Consider the following 15,264-nt stretch of genomic DNA (forward strand, 5'->3'; position numbering starts at 1 on the left):
GGTGTGGGCATAGCTTTATACTGATTGCTAGAGAAATAGAGGGATTCAAATGACATCTGATTCACAGGTCTTTCGAATCAATGTCTGGTTGTTCCACTTAAGAATTCCCTTCCTTAAATGAAAAAAAGTTGGTCAGACTAATCTGAGCAAGATTCCACTCAACTTCGCAACCAGTCATTTTGTTTCAGCCTTTTTCAACGTCTGGCCCCAAGTTGCACCATTGCATATTTTGGGATTTTCATGCTTAAAAACTTTTATTTAGAAATTCGCAGTTCTGAATTTTCAATTTACCTCAATGGGGTCCTCAGTTGTGCCTGACCTAACAAGTTACAAATAACGACTACTTATGAATCCAGTATAATTCATTAAGCAAGATGATATAAATACTGAACATAAAAGCACTCAAGGCAATGTGGAAGTTTCTTATCCTTCAAGACCAGGATTCTTTGAATGTTGCCAGCACAGGCGATGCCTTTGTTCTCCTGTCTCTGAATTGACATTACGTTGAACTGTGTTTCAGAATAATTACACCACAGACACCATTGTTAACTGTACCAGCAAAGACTCTGAGTTTCCATCTTTTGGGCTTCCGATTCCTTATTATGATATCCTTTGAATTAACTCTTCCATTAATTTAACGTGATGTTCATCTGTTGTCACCACACCTCTGTAATTAGAGTGGAGTACGCGAAAAGCATCTCCATCTCTTATTTCCTAGGCTCCAAGAGTTAACATTTCATTGTGTGAACACATATTCCATCCTTGCAGATACAAAGCAGTCGGACAAGCACAGTTTCATCTTCTTATCAACAATGTCAACTACCGTAAACAATTCACCTCAACATTCCCAGGTTGCCAAAGCAATTAAGAATAAATGTGTCCAGTGGAATATCAGGAAAAAATGTTGTTTTTAAACATAAATGTTTTATTCTACAGATACATTTAATTGATCAAGTCAGTTAGCATACATATTAAACTACATGGTTCCTGTTTAATGATAGGTGTCATATCCAGTTCAAGCTTCTTTCACATCAGTTCCTTTAGGGAGAGCAGTCACTCTTCTCCTGACCCCTTTACCAAGTTCATCTCTTTCCCTTTGCTCACTGCTTGTTATCTTTTTTGATTTCTGTTCATTTACTTCCCATCCTCTTGCTCTAGACCCCCTCTTCCCGTCACTAACAGCTCTAGTGTTTGTCTTTACTCCTACAGGCCATTTTCTTCTGGACCTCCAGCGGTCACCTCTTCTCCATTAACCACTGGATCTTTAAGCTGGTCTCAGTTGCTTTGTTTATTAATTAATTTAATAATTGATGTAACTGGATATTTCACAGCGCTCTTTAACTGCTCTCTGAACTCGGACTGAGTGGCCACATAAATAAATGTGTTTGTACAGCAACTTACATTCCGTAGCATATAAGCGACCTTTCCAAAGATATAAAAAGAATCATCATCGAAGAAATAACCAACATCAAAGATATATAAAATATACACCAGCCACAGAAATATGAAATTGCCAGATATGCTGAAGAGTAAAATCATAGACTTCCTTCTTCTCTCCATTTCAGAGTCACTGTGATTATCTTTCTTGCTCTGACCCCTCAGTCTCTGGCGAAGTCGACTGGTCACTAAAATGTGTCTGACCGTCAGAGCATTCAGCAACAGAATTAAAATGAACGGCAATAATGGTGTTAAAACTTTTTCAAATCTTCTCCAACCAATCCACCGAGGGTCAGTAAAATAGCTTGGCTTATTAGAACAGCTCCATTCGACATTGTCTGTTACCCATCCAGGTTCATATCTAAAGTAGATGGGAATATTTTTCAGACAGAGCAGGATGCCAGTTGTTGACAGAACCACACTCGCAGTTTTCCTGGTGCAATATTTTGATTTCAGCTTCTGGCAACAAATGGCGACAAATCGATCAAATGTGAAAGTGATGGTGAACCAAACGGAACAGTCGACGGCTGCACGGATCAAGGCATAGAGAGGGCGACACACAGAGGTGAGGTCCAGGAAATTAAATGGGAAATAAAAGTTATTGATTCTCCGGAGTATGATCTCAGTGATAATGACCAGTAGATCCGCCGTTGACATGGCCACCAGGTAACGGGTGGTGCAGCTGGAGAGTCCGCAATTTCCCTTGGACAGGATCACAATTGACACTAAATTAACTGGAAAGGAGAGAAGGGAGAAGTGGCTGTAAATTACTGGAAAAACATTCTCCGCTTCTCAACCCATGCAGGGAGGATTTTAGAACGAAAACCGTCTGGATTGGGATCGGGTCCATGACCTCAACCTGCCTCCAACACCAACACTTCCAGATTTAACAAATCCTGGACGGGGGGAGTACAGCACCCCGCTCACCGGACGCTGGTCAACTAGTTAAATATAGTAATGAGGAGCCAAAGAATGGGTAGACTGGAGAACTGTAGCCGAACTCCAACCACTGCCAGTGTAGGAACCCATTCCGGACTCGAAACACTCCCTGGTGTCGAAGAAATTCCTCCCCGATTCGAACCAGTCCCACAGATAGGAGGCACTCATACGTCTTGGACCACTCTCTCTGATGTATAAATGAGTTAGATTGAAAAGGGAGTTTATTTAGTCAATGCAAATGTGATCACAGCACAGGCTTTCATTTCTACAGGAATATCATTAAAAGAAAAGTGTCATAATAATGTATTATAAAGGTGGTGATTGAACATGTAAATAATGTGTACTCTTCTGGACTACACATGATAAAAATATCCAGGGTTATCAACAGGTGCACGTATTCTTCACAAAAATAATACCATAACTGGGGGATGAAAGTGATCGGGATATGTTGTGGCTCCATTCTGTCGATAAGAGAAGGATGAGTGTTGAACTAAATGAGGCCTTTAAAATTATATAAGGTTTAGAGAGGGATAACGTGGACCTGATATTTTCATCTTTGCTGGTGACCAGTTCTGCATTTCCTGAAAATAAAATGGTCATCAATAAATGCACGATGGAATTCAGGAGAGATCTATTTACTTGTACTGCTGGGAACGTGGAATTGAGACCTCTTGGAGTAGTTGCAATGGGGGGAAAAACATGACGAAGCGAAGTTAGTACATGAGGGAGACAGGATTGGAAGGATATACAAATAGGAATAGATGAGGTGGAATGAAGAGTGGCTCGTGAAGAGCAGGAAGACAGCCATGATCTCGTTGCATCGAATGCCCGATTTATGCGCTGTAAGATCAGTAACTTGTCTATTAACAAGTCATAGTCATCAGTATTTTTCGTAATATTGAAGAGGATTATTTATTATTGCAGTGCACTCATGACCAAACGCTTCTCAGGACCGTGCTCGGGAAGGAAATTAATCAGCACCTGATAGTGCTGTCAACAACTCTACTTAGAGAAAGAGTAAGATGGGGACCCGCATTGAATACAATGACAGATACTCCAGGAAATACACAGTCCCTAGTGTTACGTTGTCCACACCAGTTAGTCAGACACAATCAGTGCAGTTCCAGAGTGACAAAGACTCCCAGTTATACATGATCGCTGAGGTCAGGTGCTCCACTCCAGTTCGTGCACACACACACAGGATAATTCTACATTAACAGATAATTCCAGTCATCCTTCCCCTCTGAGATTTTCCTGTTTGAGCTCTGATTCTACAGAATACAACATTCCACATAATTCAACAACTTTACAATGTAGTGTGCCTTGAGCTTGAAACAGTTGAGACAACAGATTAAAATTGCACAGATAATTCAGGAAATTAATACAATTATATTATTGAATGTGTGTCTTTGTAACTGTAACCATTCGATCTCATGTAATATTATTATTCCCATGGTAATGGTAGAAACCAGCTCATACACAGATTTACAAAACTTCATTGAATATATACACTTACCAGGAACGCCAATTATTGCAAGGGTCACATAGAATATGTTCCTCACCCATTGAATTGGTCGGTGCATTTTCTGCTTGGAGTGATCGGTCTGTTTGTGCTGCATGTAATATCCCTGAAATAAATTCTGAGCTGACACATTCCCAGTGCATTAACTTTATGTCCTCCCGGATCTCCATGGGAATACTGAGGTTGCAAAATTGTTCTAACTTTTTTTCTTAATCTTGAACAAACAGATTACGACAGCTGTGTTAATTCCCTGTTGATGGAATATATTTTCCACTAAAATTGAATTTAACCCATTCCTACCTGCAAGACTGGCCAAATCTGATCACAATAAGCAACTATTCAGAACTGGAAGCTGTGTTAAAGAGAAATGAAGGAAGTCCTACAAAAATCATGAGTCCCATCTGTAGATTTCATGTCGTTTTAGTGATGGCCTTCACTCTGCATGACGATTCTGAAATTAAATTCCTAACGTCAGAGAAGCCTCTAACCGTTCGTCTATACCGTGGATGCTCTCTTTATCTATGCAATTCCGTTTAACAATTCATATATTCAAACAAAAAGGAGTATAGAATGGTTGGAACACAGCAGCTGGCCATTTAGTCTGTCTTGTCCGTGTCAGCTCTCTGCACGGGCAGTTCATCTAAACTTACTCCCACATCTCCTCATCACTGACCTGCATTGTTTTTTTCTCTTCAGTTTGCTTATTCAATTCGCTTCTGATTGAATCTGGCTTCACCACTCTTTCAGCCAGTTCATTTCGTATCCTAAACACGTGCTGTGGAAACATACGTTTTCCCTCATGTCCCCATTGATTCTATTGCCAATCCATTAAACCCGCGTCCTTTGGTTTTTGCCACGTCTGCCAATGAGAGCGGTTTCTCTGTGTCTACTCTGTTTAAACCGCCCATGCTTTGGACCAAATCTATCAGCCTTTCTCTCAATTTGATTGTCTAATCTGTCAGCATAAAACATCTGTGACCCCTGGAATTCTCTCTTGAACATTTTCGACATCCGTTGTAACGTCCACACATTGTTCCTCAAATTGCGGTGCCTAGAACTGGACACAATGGCAGGATTGTCAATATCGTTCTATCCCTCACACAGTCCGAGCTACTCTGTTTCCCTTTTCAACCTCTTTATCTGATACCTCGATGATTGTGGCTGTGTCAAACCCTTCTTTCACATAGAGTTCGTAACTTTAATCAAATTTGCATTTAAATATCTGTACCTCCCTCGCCTGAAAACGGTCCATCTGTGACTCTTCACTTCTCTTCCACGAATTCCTTCTCTCCATTTAAGTGGACAGACTTTGCATCAATATTTACTATAATCCACCAACTTCCACAATTATCTTGACCACACTTCCTCCAACTCCACTTTGCATAAATAATAACTTCCATTCTCTCAGTTTTCTCAACACCTTCTGTTTTTCGCAACGATGCCATCTTTCATACCAGAGCTTCTGCAGTCTCTTCATTTCACATTAACCGTGCATTCCTCGCATTAGTTTTGCAGAGGCCTCAGCTTTATATGTTCCATCACCCGAGTGACTGTCCTCACCTCCTTCCCTACCTTCCAGAACCATGATATTAATTCACTTATTCTCACTTTCCAGTCCAACCGCCTCCACCTTCAACACATCATCCACCGACATTTCCACCATGTCCAACTAAAATCGTGAACAAAATATCTTTGTTCACTCTACAGTCACACCCAAGATTTGGTTTGCTTGCCCGCAGCTCCTTTCGATGCAAGTGCAAGAGATACAACAGATTTCCTTTCACCGATGATGATGAGGTCATTAGAAATAAAAGTGGGAGTAGGCCACTCAGACCATGGATCATGTTCTGCCATTCAAAACCATAATAGGTGATCTGAACATGGCTGTAATTCCAATTTCCCGCCAGACAGCAGTAAGTCTTCACTTCCTCGTCAATGAAAAGTCTGTCTAAACCAGCCTTGAATATATTCAATAACCCAGACTCCACTGATTTCTGTGTAAGTGAATTCTAAATGCGATGGAACTTTCAAGAGAAGAAATTCCTCCTCATCACCATTTTAATTGGGAGACCGCTTATTCAGAAACGGTGGAGAATGTGCTGAGCTCAGGAACGGGCAGGGCACCAATGTACTAAACATCTGGGCTTAGACTTAGGCAGCAAGGTGAAGGCTGGTCCTTCTTGTTCCTTGGATGTGGGCATTGCTGGCGAGGCTGGGATTTGTTATCCATCTTTTGTTTCTCTTTGGAACGAGGTGGGGAGCCACCTTCTTGAAACGCTGGACTCCATCTGCTTCCGGTACACCCCCAGTGGAATTAGAAAGGAAGTTCCAGGATTTTGACCCAGCAATAATGAAAAAATGGCGATGTAGTTCCAACTCAGGATGTCTGTGGCATGGAGGGAACATTCAGGTATTCATGTTTCCATGCGTCTGCCGCCCTTAGCCTTTTAGGTGTTAGTGGTCTCGTGCTTGAAAGGAGCTGTCAAAGAAAATGTTGGAACTTCCTGCGGTGTGATATTGTATATGGTACACACGGCAGCCACTGTGTGCTGGTGGTGGAAGGAGTTAAGTGTTAATATGGAGCACCAGATGTACATCAAGCAAGCCCATTTGCTTGGAACTTGCTGAGGCGCTTGGGGTTTGTTGGCGGCGGCACAGATCCAGGAAAGTGGAGTGTTTTCCATTATTCCTGACTTATGAACTAAGAACAAAGAACAGTGCAGCACAGGAACAGGCCATTCGGCCCTCCAAACCTGCGCCGATCTTGATGCTTCTCTAAACTAACACCAACTGCACTTCCGGGGTCCATATCCCTCTATTCCCTTCCTATTCATGTCTTTGTCAAGATGTCTCTTAAATGTCGCTATCGTATCTACTTCCACCACCTCCCCTGGCAGCAAGTTCCAGGCACTCACCACCCTCTGTGTAAAAAACTTGCCTCGCACATCCCCTTTAAACTTTGCCCCTCTCACCTTAAACCTATGTCCCCTAGTAACTGATTCTTCCACCCTGGGAAAAAGCTTCTGACTATTCACTCTGTCCATGCCGCTCAAAACTTTGTAAACCTCTATCATGTCGCCCCTCCACCTCCGTCGTTCCAGTGAAAACAATCCGTGTTTTTCCAACCTCTATTCATATCTAATGTCCTCCAGACCAGGCAGCATCCTGGTAAACCTCCTCTGTACACTCTCCAAAGCCTCCACATCCTTCTGGTAGTGTGGCGACCAGAATTGCACGCAATGTTCTAAGTGTGGCCTAACTAAAGTTCTGTACAGCTGCAACATGACTTGCCAATTTTTATACTCTATGCCCCGACAAATGAAGGCAAGCATGCCATATGCCTTCTTGACTGCCTTATCCACCTGCGTTGCCACTTTCAGTGACCTGTGGACCTGTACGCCCAGATCTCTCTGCCTGTCAACACTCCTGAGGCCTTATAGATTGCGATGTAAAAGTCAGTGGATGATTTATTTATTGCATAAGTCCCAGCGTCTGATCTTCTCTTGGAGCAACAACATTGATTTGTCTGGCCCAGTTCTGATCAAAGGTAATGCCTATGATATTGATAATATGATAATTGTGGAGTGACCACGATGATGGATATCACGGGGAGTTGGTTAGATTCTCTCTTGTTGGACAGGGCAATTTACTGGAAAATGTGTGATGAGATTTTCAGCTTCTTTTTATCAGCACAAGCCTGACACAAACAATGCACAATAAATGTTCTTTTGTTAGAGTGAAGGTAGACAGGTTCACTTTGGCCGTCATTCAACCAGACTAATGTTCGTCTCATCTTGGCCTCAAGTTTGACCAAATAAGTGAAAGTGGCAAATCATAGAGTAGATGGAGGGAGTATAAACTGTCATTGATCTATTTGCTGAAACAAGCCACGGGCTTCATGATTGGCTGTGATAATTTCCAATCGATACATTGTAACGATAAAGAGAACAAGGACAATACACAGGGTTGCATAACATATGGACAAGAGGAGGGATCATTGGATCTGATACAGGCTCTTTGGAAAGTTCTGCTGCTATCCATAGAACCATGGGGCTTGCAAAGCTTACTCTGAGCAATTACATGAACCAACTCTTCCCACTACATGGCGGGACATCGTAGTAAAAGGGAGAATACGGTGGTGCAGGGTCGTGCTAATGTGATGGATAAAGTTCCCATCTTGGTGATGGATCTGTAGCTTGAGGGTCCAGTTGGCAGGTGAGTGGGAAAGCTGTTAGCAGCACAGCTCTGGCTCTCATTTCTGGAAGTGATTAACAACAGATTGAAGGAGTTCCACGGAAAGTAAGAAATATAATTCCCACCCCAGGAATTCATTGTATCTTCTGGATTACCTTAACAAAGCAAAAAAAAAAACCTCTCACACCGAGGACTATGCCAGTTGGCTGAAAAGGCAAAGCTGCCACATGTTTCACATTCATGTCAAACAGAAATCAAACACTCGGACTCTCTGGTGAATCAGATTCAATCCTTCGTAAATACAAGCATTTTTCTATTTCAATAATTTCGTTTCCATTCTCGGGAAGATCTATTTCTTCCGTACATCCTAGTTTTACATTTTGTTCCCAAATAGTTCTGTGATTTTTATGTTCGATTTCGCACACTATCAGGATGGAGCATTCTACACTTACAAACTTGACATTCAACAAACCTCCCCAAAAAATCTTCCAGGCAAATCTGCCAGCAAAAGCATGTTCACGTCCTTCTGCCTCTCCCTCACATGAATTGCAATTATTGCAGATTTTTACTTTGCGGTGATTCGGTTCCTTGTTGGTTTGAATTATCCTGAGGGAGGGACTGATAGCCGCATAGAATATTTCGTTCATGCCCTGAAATCAGGCAAATCCCACGCCCTGAAAGAGATCAACAAAGGAACCTGAAACATCCCAATTGCAACATCTGAACCTGGGAAGGCGCAAAATGCAGGTCCATTAAGTTAATTTGGTAAACAGGCGCCTGAAAAAGGACGAGGCAGGAGCCAGTCTTACTTCCACATAGGTTTATTTACAGTAGTCATACAGCATAAGTGCAGACGACATTTCCCTTCCCCAGACCAGCTCCCCCCGACCCCTCCCCTGGTGGAAACTGGCTCTTCCTGATGTCCCCTGATCTTTCCACAATTAGTATCAGCTGCTCTTAATTACAAGTAGAACATGCAGCTATACATACTAAATTGACAAATCATTTGCAACATTGGCTCATTAGCTGCATTTTGTTATCAGGCCATCAATGTGTCCATTGTACATTATTATTTTTCTTGTGATTCCTGTTTGAATATACAAGCTCCATGTGAGCATTTCAGCTCCTGATTGAAGAACAGAACTGCTCATCACATGACCTGCATTGCATGAATGCACACCCTCTGGACTGTTCATTCAACAATCACCCCGAAATCTACCGCTACTGCACTCACTCACACAGCGACATACAGAATCACACTTAAGGAAAGTACAATTGAAAGGAATAGTGCACTTTTACAGATAATAATCAAAATAATAGTCCATAATTCAGGTGGATCGTTCTCGAAAAGACACGTTGCAGACCTTATGAAAAAGACGCCTTCACTCCTGAAGTGCAGTTCAACAGCCAGAGTCACGTGCTGAAGCGACTTTCAGGATTGTCTCAGAATTAGAATTAGAATTAGAATTAGAACATTACAGCGCAGTACAGGCCCTTCGGCCCTCGATGTTGCGCCGACCTGTGAAACCATCTGACCTACACTATTCCATTTTCATCCACATGTCTATCCAATGACCACTTAAATGCCCTTAAAGTTGGCGAGTCTACTATTGTTGCAGGCAGGGCGTTCCACGCTCCGACTACTCTCTGAGTAAAGAAACTACCTCTAACATCTGTCCTATATCTATCACCCCTCAACTTAAAGCTATGTCCCCTCGTGTTTGCCATCACCATCCGAGGAAAAAGACTCTCACCATCCACCCTATCTAACCCTCTGATTATCTTATATGTCTCTATTAAGTCACCTCTCCTCCTCCTTCTCTCCAACGAAAACAACCTCAAGTCCCTCAGCCTTTCCTCGTAAGACCATCCCTCCATACCAGGCAACATCCTAGTAAATCTCCTCTGCACCCTTTCCATAGCTTCCACATCCTTCCTATAATGCGGTGACCAGAACTGCACGCAATACTCCAGGTGCGGTCTCACCAGAGTTTTGTCCAGCTGCAGCATGACCTCGTGGCTCCGAAACTCGATCCCCCTACTAATAAAAGCTAACACACCATATGCCTTCTTAACAGCCCTATTAACCTGGGTAACAACCTTCAGGGATTTATGCATCAGGACACCAAGATCTCTCTGTTCATCTACACTACCAAGAATCTTCCCATTAGCCCAGTACACCGCATTCCTGTTACTCCTTCCAAAGTGAATCACCTCACACTTTTCCGTATTAAACTCCATTTGCCATCTCAGCCCAGCTCTGCAGCCTATCTATGTCTCTCTGTACCCTATAACATCCTTCGGCGCTATCCACAACTCCACCGAATTTAGTGTCATCCGCAAATTTACTAACCCACCCTTCTACACCCTCTTCCAGGTGATTTATAAAAATGACAAACAGCAGTGGCCCCAAAACAGATCCTTGCGGTACACCACTAGTAACTAAACTCCAGGATGAACATTTGCCATCAACGACCACCCTCTGTCTTCTTTCAGCTAGCCAATTTCTGATCCAAAGCTCTAAATCACCTTCAACCCCATACTTCCGTATTTTCTGCAATAGCCTACCGTGGGGAACCTTATCAAACGCCTTACTGAAATCCATATACACCACATCCACTGCTTTACCCTCATCCACCTGTTGGGTCACCTTCTCGAAAAACTCAATAAGGTTTGTGAGGCACAACCTACCCTTCACAAAACCGTGCTGACTATCGCTAATGAACTTATTCTTTTCAAGATGATTGTAAATCCTGTCTCTTATAACCTTTTCCAACATTTTACCCACAACCGAAGTAAGGCTCACAGGTCTATAATTACCAGGGCTGTCTCTACTCCCCTTCTTGAACAAGGGGACAACATTTGCTATCCTCCAGTCTTCCGGCACTATTCCTGTCGACAATGACGACATAAAGATCAAGGACAAATGCTCTGCAATCTCCTGCCTAGCTTCCCAGAGAATCCTAGGATAAATCCCATCTGGCCCAGGGGACTTATCTATTTTCACACTTTCCAAAATTGATAACACCTCCTCCTTGTGAACCTCAATCCCATCTAGCCTAATAGCCTGAATCTCAGTATTCTCCTCGACAACATTTTCTTTCTCTACTGTAAATACTGACGCAAAATATTCATTTAACGCTTCCCCTACCTCCTCTGATTCCACACACAACTTCCCACTACTTTCCTTTACTGGCCCTAATCTAACTCTAGTCATTCTTTTATTCCTGATATACCTATAGAAAGCCTTAGGGTTTTCCTTGATCCTATCTGCCAATGACTTCTCGTGTCCTCTCCTTGCTCTTCTTCGCTCTCCCTTTAGATCCTTCCTGGCGAGCTTGTAACTCTCAAGCGCCCTAACTGAGCCTTCACGTCTCATCCTAACATAAGCCTTCTTCTTCCTCTTGACAAGCGCTTCAACATCTTTAGTAACCCACGGCTCCCTCGCTCGACAACTTCCTCCCTGCCTCACAGGTACATACTTCTCAAGGACACGCAGTAGCTGCTCCTTGAATAAGCTCCACATTTCGATTGTTCCCATCCCCTGCAGTTTCCTTCCCCATCCTACGCATCCTTAATCTTGCCTAATCGCATCATAATTTCCTTTCCGCCAGCTATAATTTTTGCCCTGCAGTATATACCTGTCCCTGCCCATCGCTGAGGTAAACCTAACCGAATTGTGATCACTATCACCAAGGTGCTCACCTACATCGAAATCTAACACCTGGCCGAGTTCATTACCCAGTACCAAATCCAATGTGGCATCGCCCCTGGTTGGCCTGTCTACATACTGTGTCAGAAAACCCTCCTGCACACACTGGACAAAAACTGACCCATCTAAAGTACTCGAACTATAGTATTTCCAACCGATATTTGGAAAGTTAAAGTCCGCCATAACAACTACCCTGTTACTCTCGCCCCTGTCGAGAATCATCTTCGCTATCCTTTCCTCTACATCTCTGGAACTATTTGGAGGTCTATAAAAGACTCCCAAAAGGGTGACCTCACCTCTCCTGTTTCTAACCTCGGCCCATACTACCTCAGTAGACGAGTCCTCAAACGTCCTTTCTGTCGCTGTAATACTCTCCTTGATTAACAATGCCACACAACCCCCCTCTTTTACCATCTTCTCTGTTCTTATCGAAACATCTAAATCCCGGAACCTGCAACATCCATTCCTGCCCCTGCTCTACCCATGTCTCCGAAATGGCCACTACATCGAGATCCCAGGTACCAACCCATGCTGCAAGCTCACCCACCTTATTCCGGATGCTCCTGGCGTTGAAGTAGACGCACTTTAAACCAGGTTCTTGCTTGCCAGTGCCCTCTTGCGTCCTTGTAACCTTATCCTTGACCTCACTACTCTCAACATCCTGTACACTGGCATTACATTTTAGGTTCCCATTCCCCTGCTGAATTAGTTTCAAACCCCCGGAGAGCACAAACTAACCTCGCCCCAGGATATTGGTACCCCTCTGGTTCAGGTGAAGACCATCCTGTTTGTAGAGGTCCCACCTACCCCAGAAAGAGCCCCAATTATCCAGGAAACCAAAACCCTCCCTCCTGCATCATCCCTGCAGCCACGTGTTCAACTCCTCTCTCTCCCTATTCCTCGCTTCGCTATCACGTGGCACGGGCAACAACCCAGAGATAACAACTCTGTTTGTTCTCGCTCTAAGCTTCCACCCCAGCTCCCTGAATTTCTGTCTTAAATCCCCATCTCTCTTCCTACCTATGTCGTTGGTGCCTATGTCGACCACGTCTTGGGGCTGCTCCCCCTCCCCCTTCATGATCCCAAGAACACGATCCGAGACATCACGAACCCTGGCACCTGGGAGGCAACATACCAACCGTGAGTCTCTCTCGTTCCCACAGAACCTCCTATTTGTTCCCCTAACTATGGAGTCCCCAGAGACTAATGCTCTGCTCCTCTTCCCCCTTCCCTTCTGAGCAACAGGGACAGACTCTGTGCCAGAGACCTGTACCCCATTGCTTACCCCTGGTAAGTCGTCCCCCGCAACAGTATCCAAAACGGTATACCTGTTGTTGAGGGAAACGGAAGCAGGGGATAGAATTTCTGCAGGGCACAAACTTGGTTGCTTGCAGTCTCGTTACCACGAGGTCAGTTTGCAGTACTTTTGGATTCGAAATGGAACAGGCTTGGAGACCTCACCATGTTACAGTCTCCAATTATTTAGGCATAGATTTTGTTGCCCTTTCTGCTGTTGCTGTTGTCTCTGTCTTCAGACAGCACTGAAATAATAAAAGGAAACCAACATGGTTAGTTCATAATCTGCATTATCACATTTCCCTTTCCCAAATATGGTGTGGGAGTTAGTGTGATTATTCATTAACTGACTTGTTGCTTGATTTCGGTCTTTGTTTCAGAAAAAACCCATTATGTTCAGGATTGCCTCTTGGGTTGTCTCAGGATACGGGGAGTTGCCACTTCTTAGTCTGGAGGGTATCATTTTGTTCTTGCCAGACAGTTTGGCTGTTTAGAAATTCACTGATCAGGTCAGATGACCTTTGGTGGTCATTGTTTGTGGGTCGTATGACCCATTTTAAAAGAAAGGTCAGTTACAAAATGCTACACACTCAGTGAAATTCATATGTTCAAAAATATGAATTTGACGTGGCTCTACTGGGCAGGGCAATAAATTGATCTAATTGCGCCAAATGATACTAATGCTAAAATACATTGAACAAATATAAGACACAAATCCCATTGCACAGTTTCTCCAATCTAAACAGGCTCCAGCCGTTATAGTACAGCTGTCCAGTATCACTCGACTTGTGATGGTTCCTCTCTTCCTTTGCATATGCACTTTTCCAACATACTTTCCACTGCACTGAGGAAAGAAGCAGGTGAACCCAGACCGTAGAGTATGGGGTGGCAAGAAACCGGTGACCAGCAGCTAGGGACAGAGCCTGGTCATGCGACCCTGTCTTACTGAACGTTGGGGTAACTTGTGCTGGCTGCTGTTTGATTGGCTCCTGGCTTTGTGATCAGATTTCCTCCCTGGTTACCATTCATGGGCTTCAGTGAATTTGCACAGCTGCTGGTTCTGACAGCGGGCACAGTGAGTATGATACCTCCAAATAAATAGACGAAAATATACGAGCGTAGAATGTGGGAGGTCGGCCAGGAGTGTGTTTGAACATTCAAACCTGCAGCTGACAAAGACACGGATGAGTTTTCAGCAGCATTTGAGGTGAAACTGGGGAAGAGGAATGGGTCATTGAGATGGTGAAGGCATGTGGTTGTAAGCTCATGTCGAGGTTAACGAGAGGAACAAGGTTGCGAAAAATATGGATCAGTCTCAGACAGTTTCCAGGAAAAGGAATTCTGGCTAGAGATAAAGATTGTAGCAAGGAACAAAATAAATGGCTTCAGCCTTTCCAATATTTAATTGAAGGACATTGCTATTCACCCAGCATGAGATTTTTGACAAGCCGTGTGACAATCCTGAGACAACTGATGAACGAGAGATGTGAGGGTGAGGTAGAGTTTGGTGTCTTCAGCACCAATATTGAAACTGACATTCTGTTTCTGGGTGATGTCACTGGCAGACAGAATGTAAGTGAGAAATAGACCCATCGAGCCAAACAGAGACACTGCTGCAGAAATTGGAATATAATCTACTGATGGTGATATTCTCACCATGATTATAAACTTAAGAATGGAAGCAGATGATTGCAGTTCCAGACACGGGGACGATGGTGGAGAAATTTGGAGGATTGACTGATCAACTCAGTCAATTGCTGCAGACAGGTCGAGAACTCGAGGAGGAAAAGTTAATGTTTATTTCAGTCACACAAGATGCCATTTGTGATTTTGATAAGAGCTGATATGGTACTGTGGCAGTGACGGATGTCTGATTGGAGGACTTCAATCGTGGAGTTCTGGAAAAGAGAGGCACAAATTAAGGAGGCAACAAGAAAAGGCAGGATATTGGGATGGAAACTGAGTTTGGAAATCGACTAAAGTAAGGGTTATAGAATAAAAACAATAAGTGCAGGAAATACTCAGCAGGCCTGGCTGCATCTGTGGATAGAGCATCAGAGTTAACGTTTCAGGTCAGTGAGCTTTCATCAGAAATGGCAAAGGGTAGAAATGTGACAGGTTTTAAGCAAAATAAAGCGGGGGTGGAGCAACAGAGAACAAAATG

The 15,264-nt window shown here is 43.4% G+C and overlaps 1 protein-coding gene across 1 annotated transcript; it reads right to left on the minus strand.

Annotated features, from left to right (window-relative positions):
* Positions 1 to 1,275: 1,275 nt before the first annotated feature.
* On the minus strand, positions 1,276 to 3,959 carry LOC137365656 (probable G-protein coupled receptor 139). The gene is made up of 2 exons (XM_068028023.1): positions 3,893 to 3,959; positions 1,276 to 2,171 (listed from the first exon to the last, which is right to left on the minus strand). The coding sequence occupies exons 1-2, from the start codon at positions 3,957 to 3,959 to the stop codon at positions 1,276 to 1,278; spliced, it is 963 nt and encodes a 320-aa protein (XP_067884124.1).
* Between the last annotated feature and the right edge of the window lie 11,305 nt (positions 3,960 to 15,264).

This window comes from Heterodontus francisci, unplaced genomic scaffold, assembly GCF_036365525.1.
Source record: "Heterodontus francisci isolate sHetFra1 unplaced genomic scaffold, sHetFra1.hap1 HAP1_SCAFFOLD_136, whole genome shotgun sequence".
Taxonomy (NCBI): domain Eukaryota; kingdom Metazoa; phylum Chordata; class Chondrichthyes; order Heterodontiformes; family Heterodontidae; genus Heterodontus; species Heterodontus francisci.

What these genes read in the sequence shown, in the direction of transcription:
- LOC137365656 (XM_068028023.1), bottom strand. Translation starts at nt 3,959, where the DNA reads ATGCACCGACCAATTCAATGGGTGAGGAACATATTCTATGTGACCCTT. An exon ending in TGCAATAATTGGCGTTCCTG is followed by an intron (nt 2,172 to 3,892) that starts GTAAGTGTATAT and finishes TCTCCTTTCCAG; the next exon opens with TTAATTTAGTGTCAATTGTG.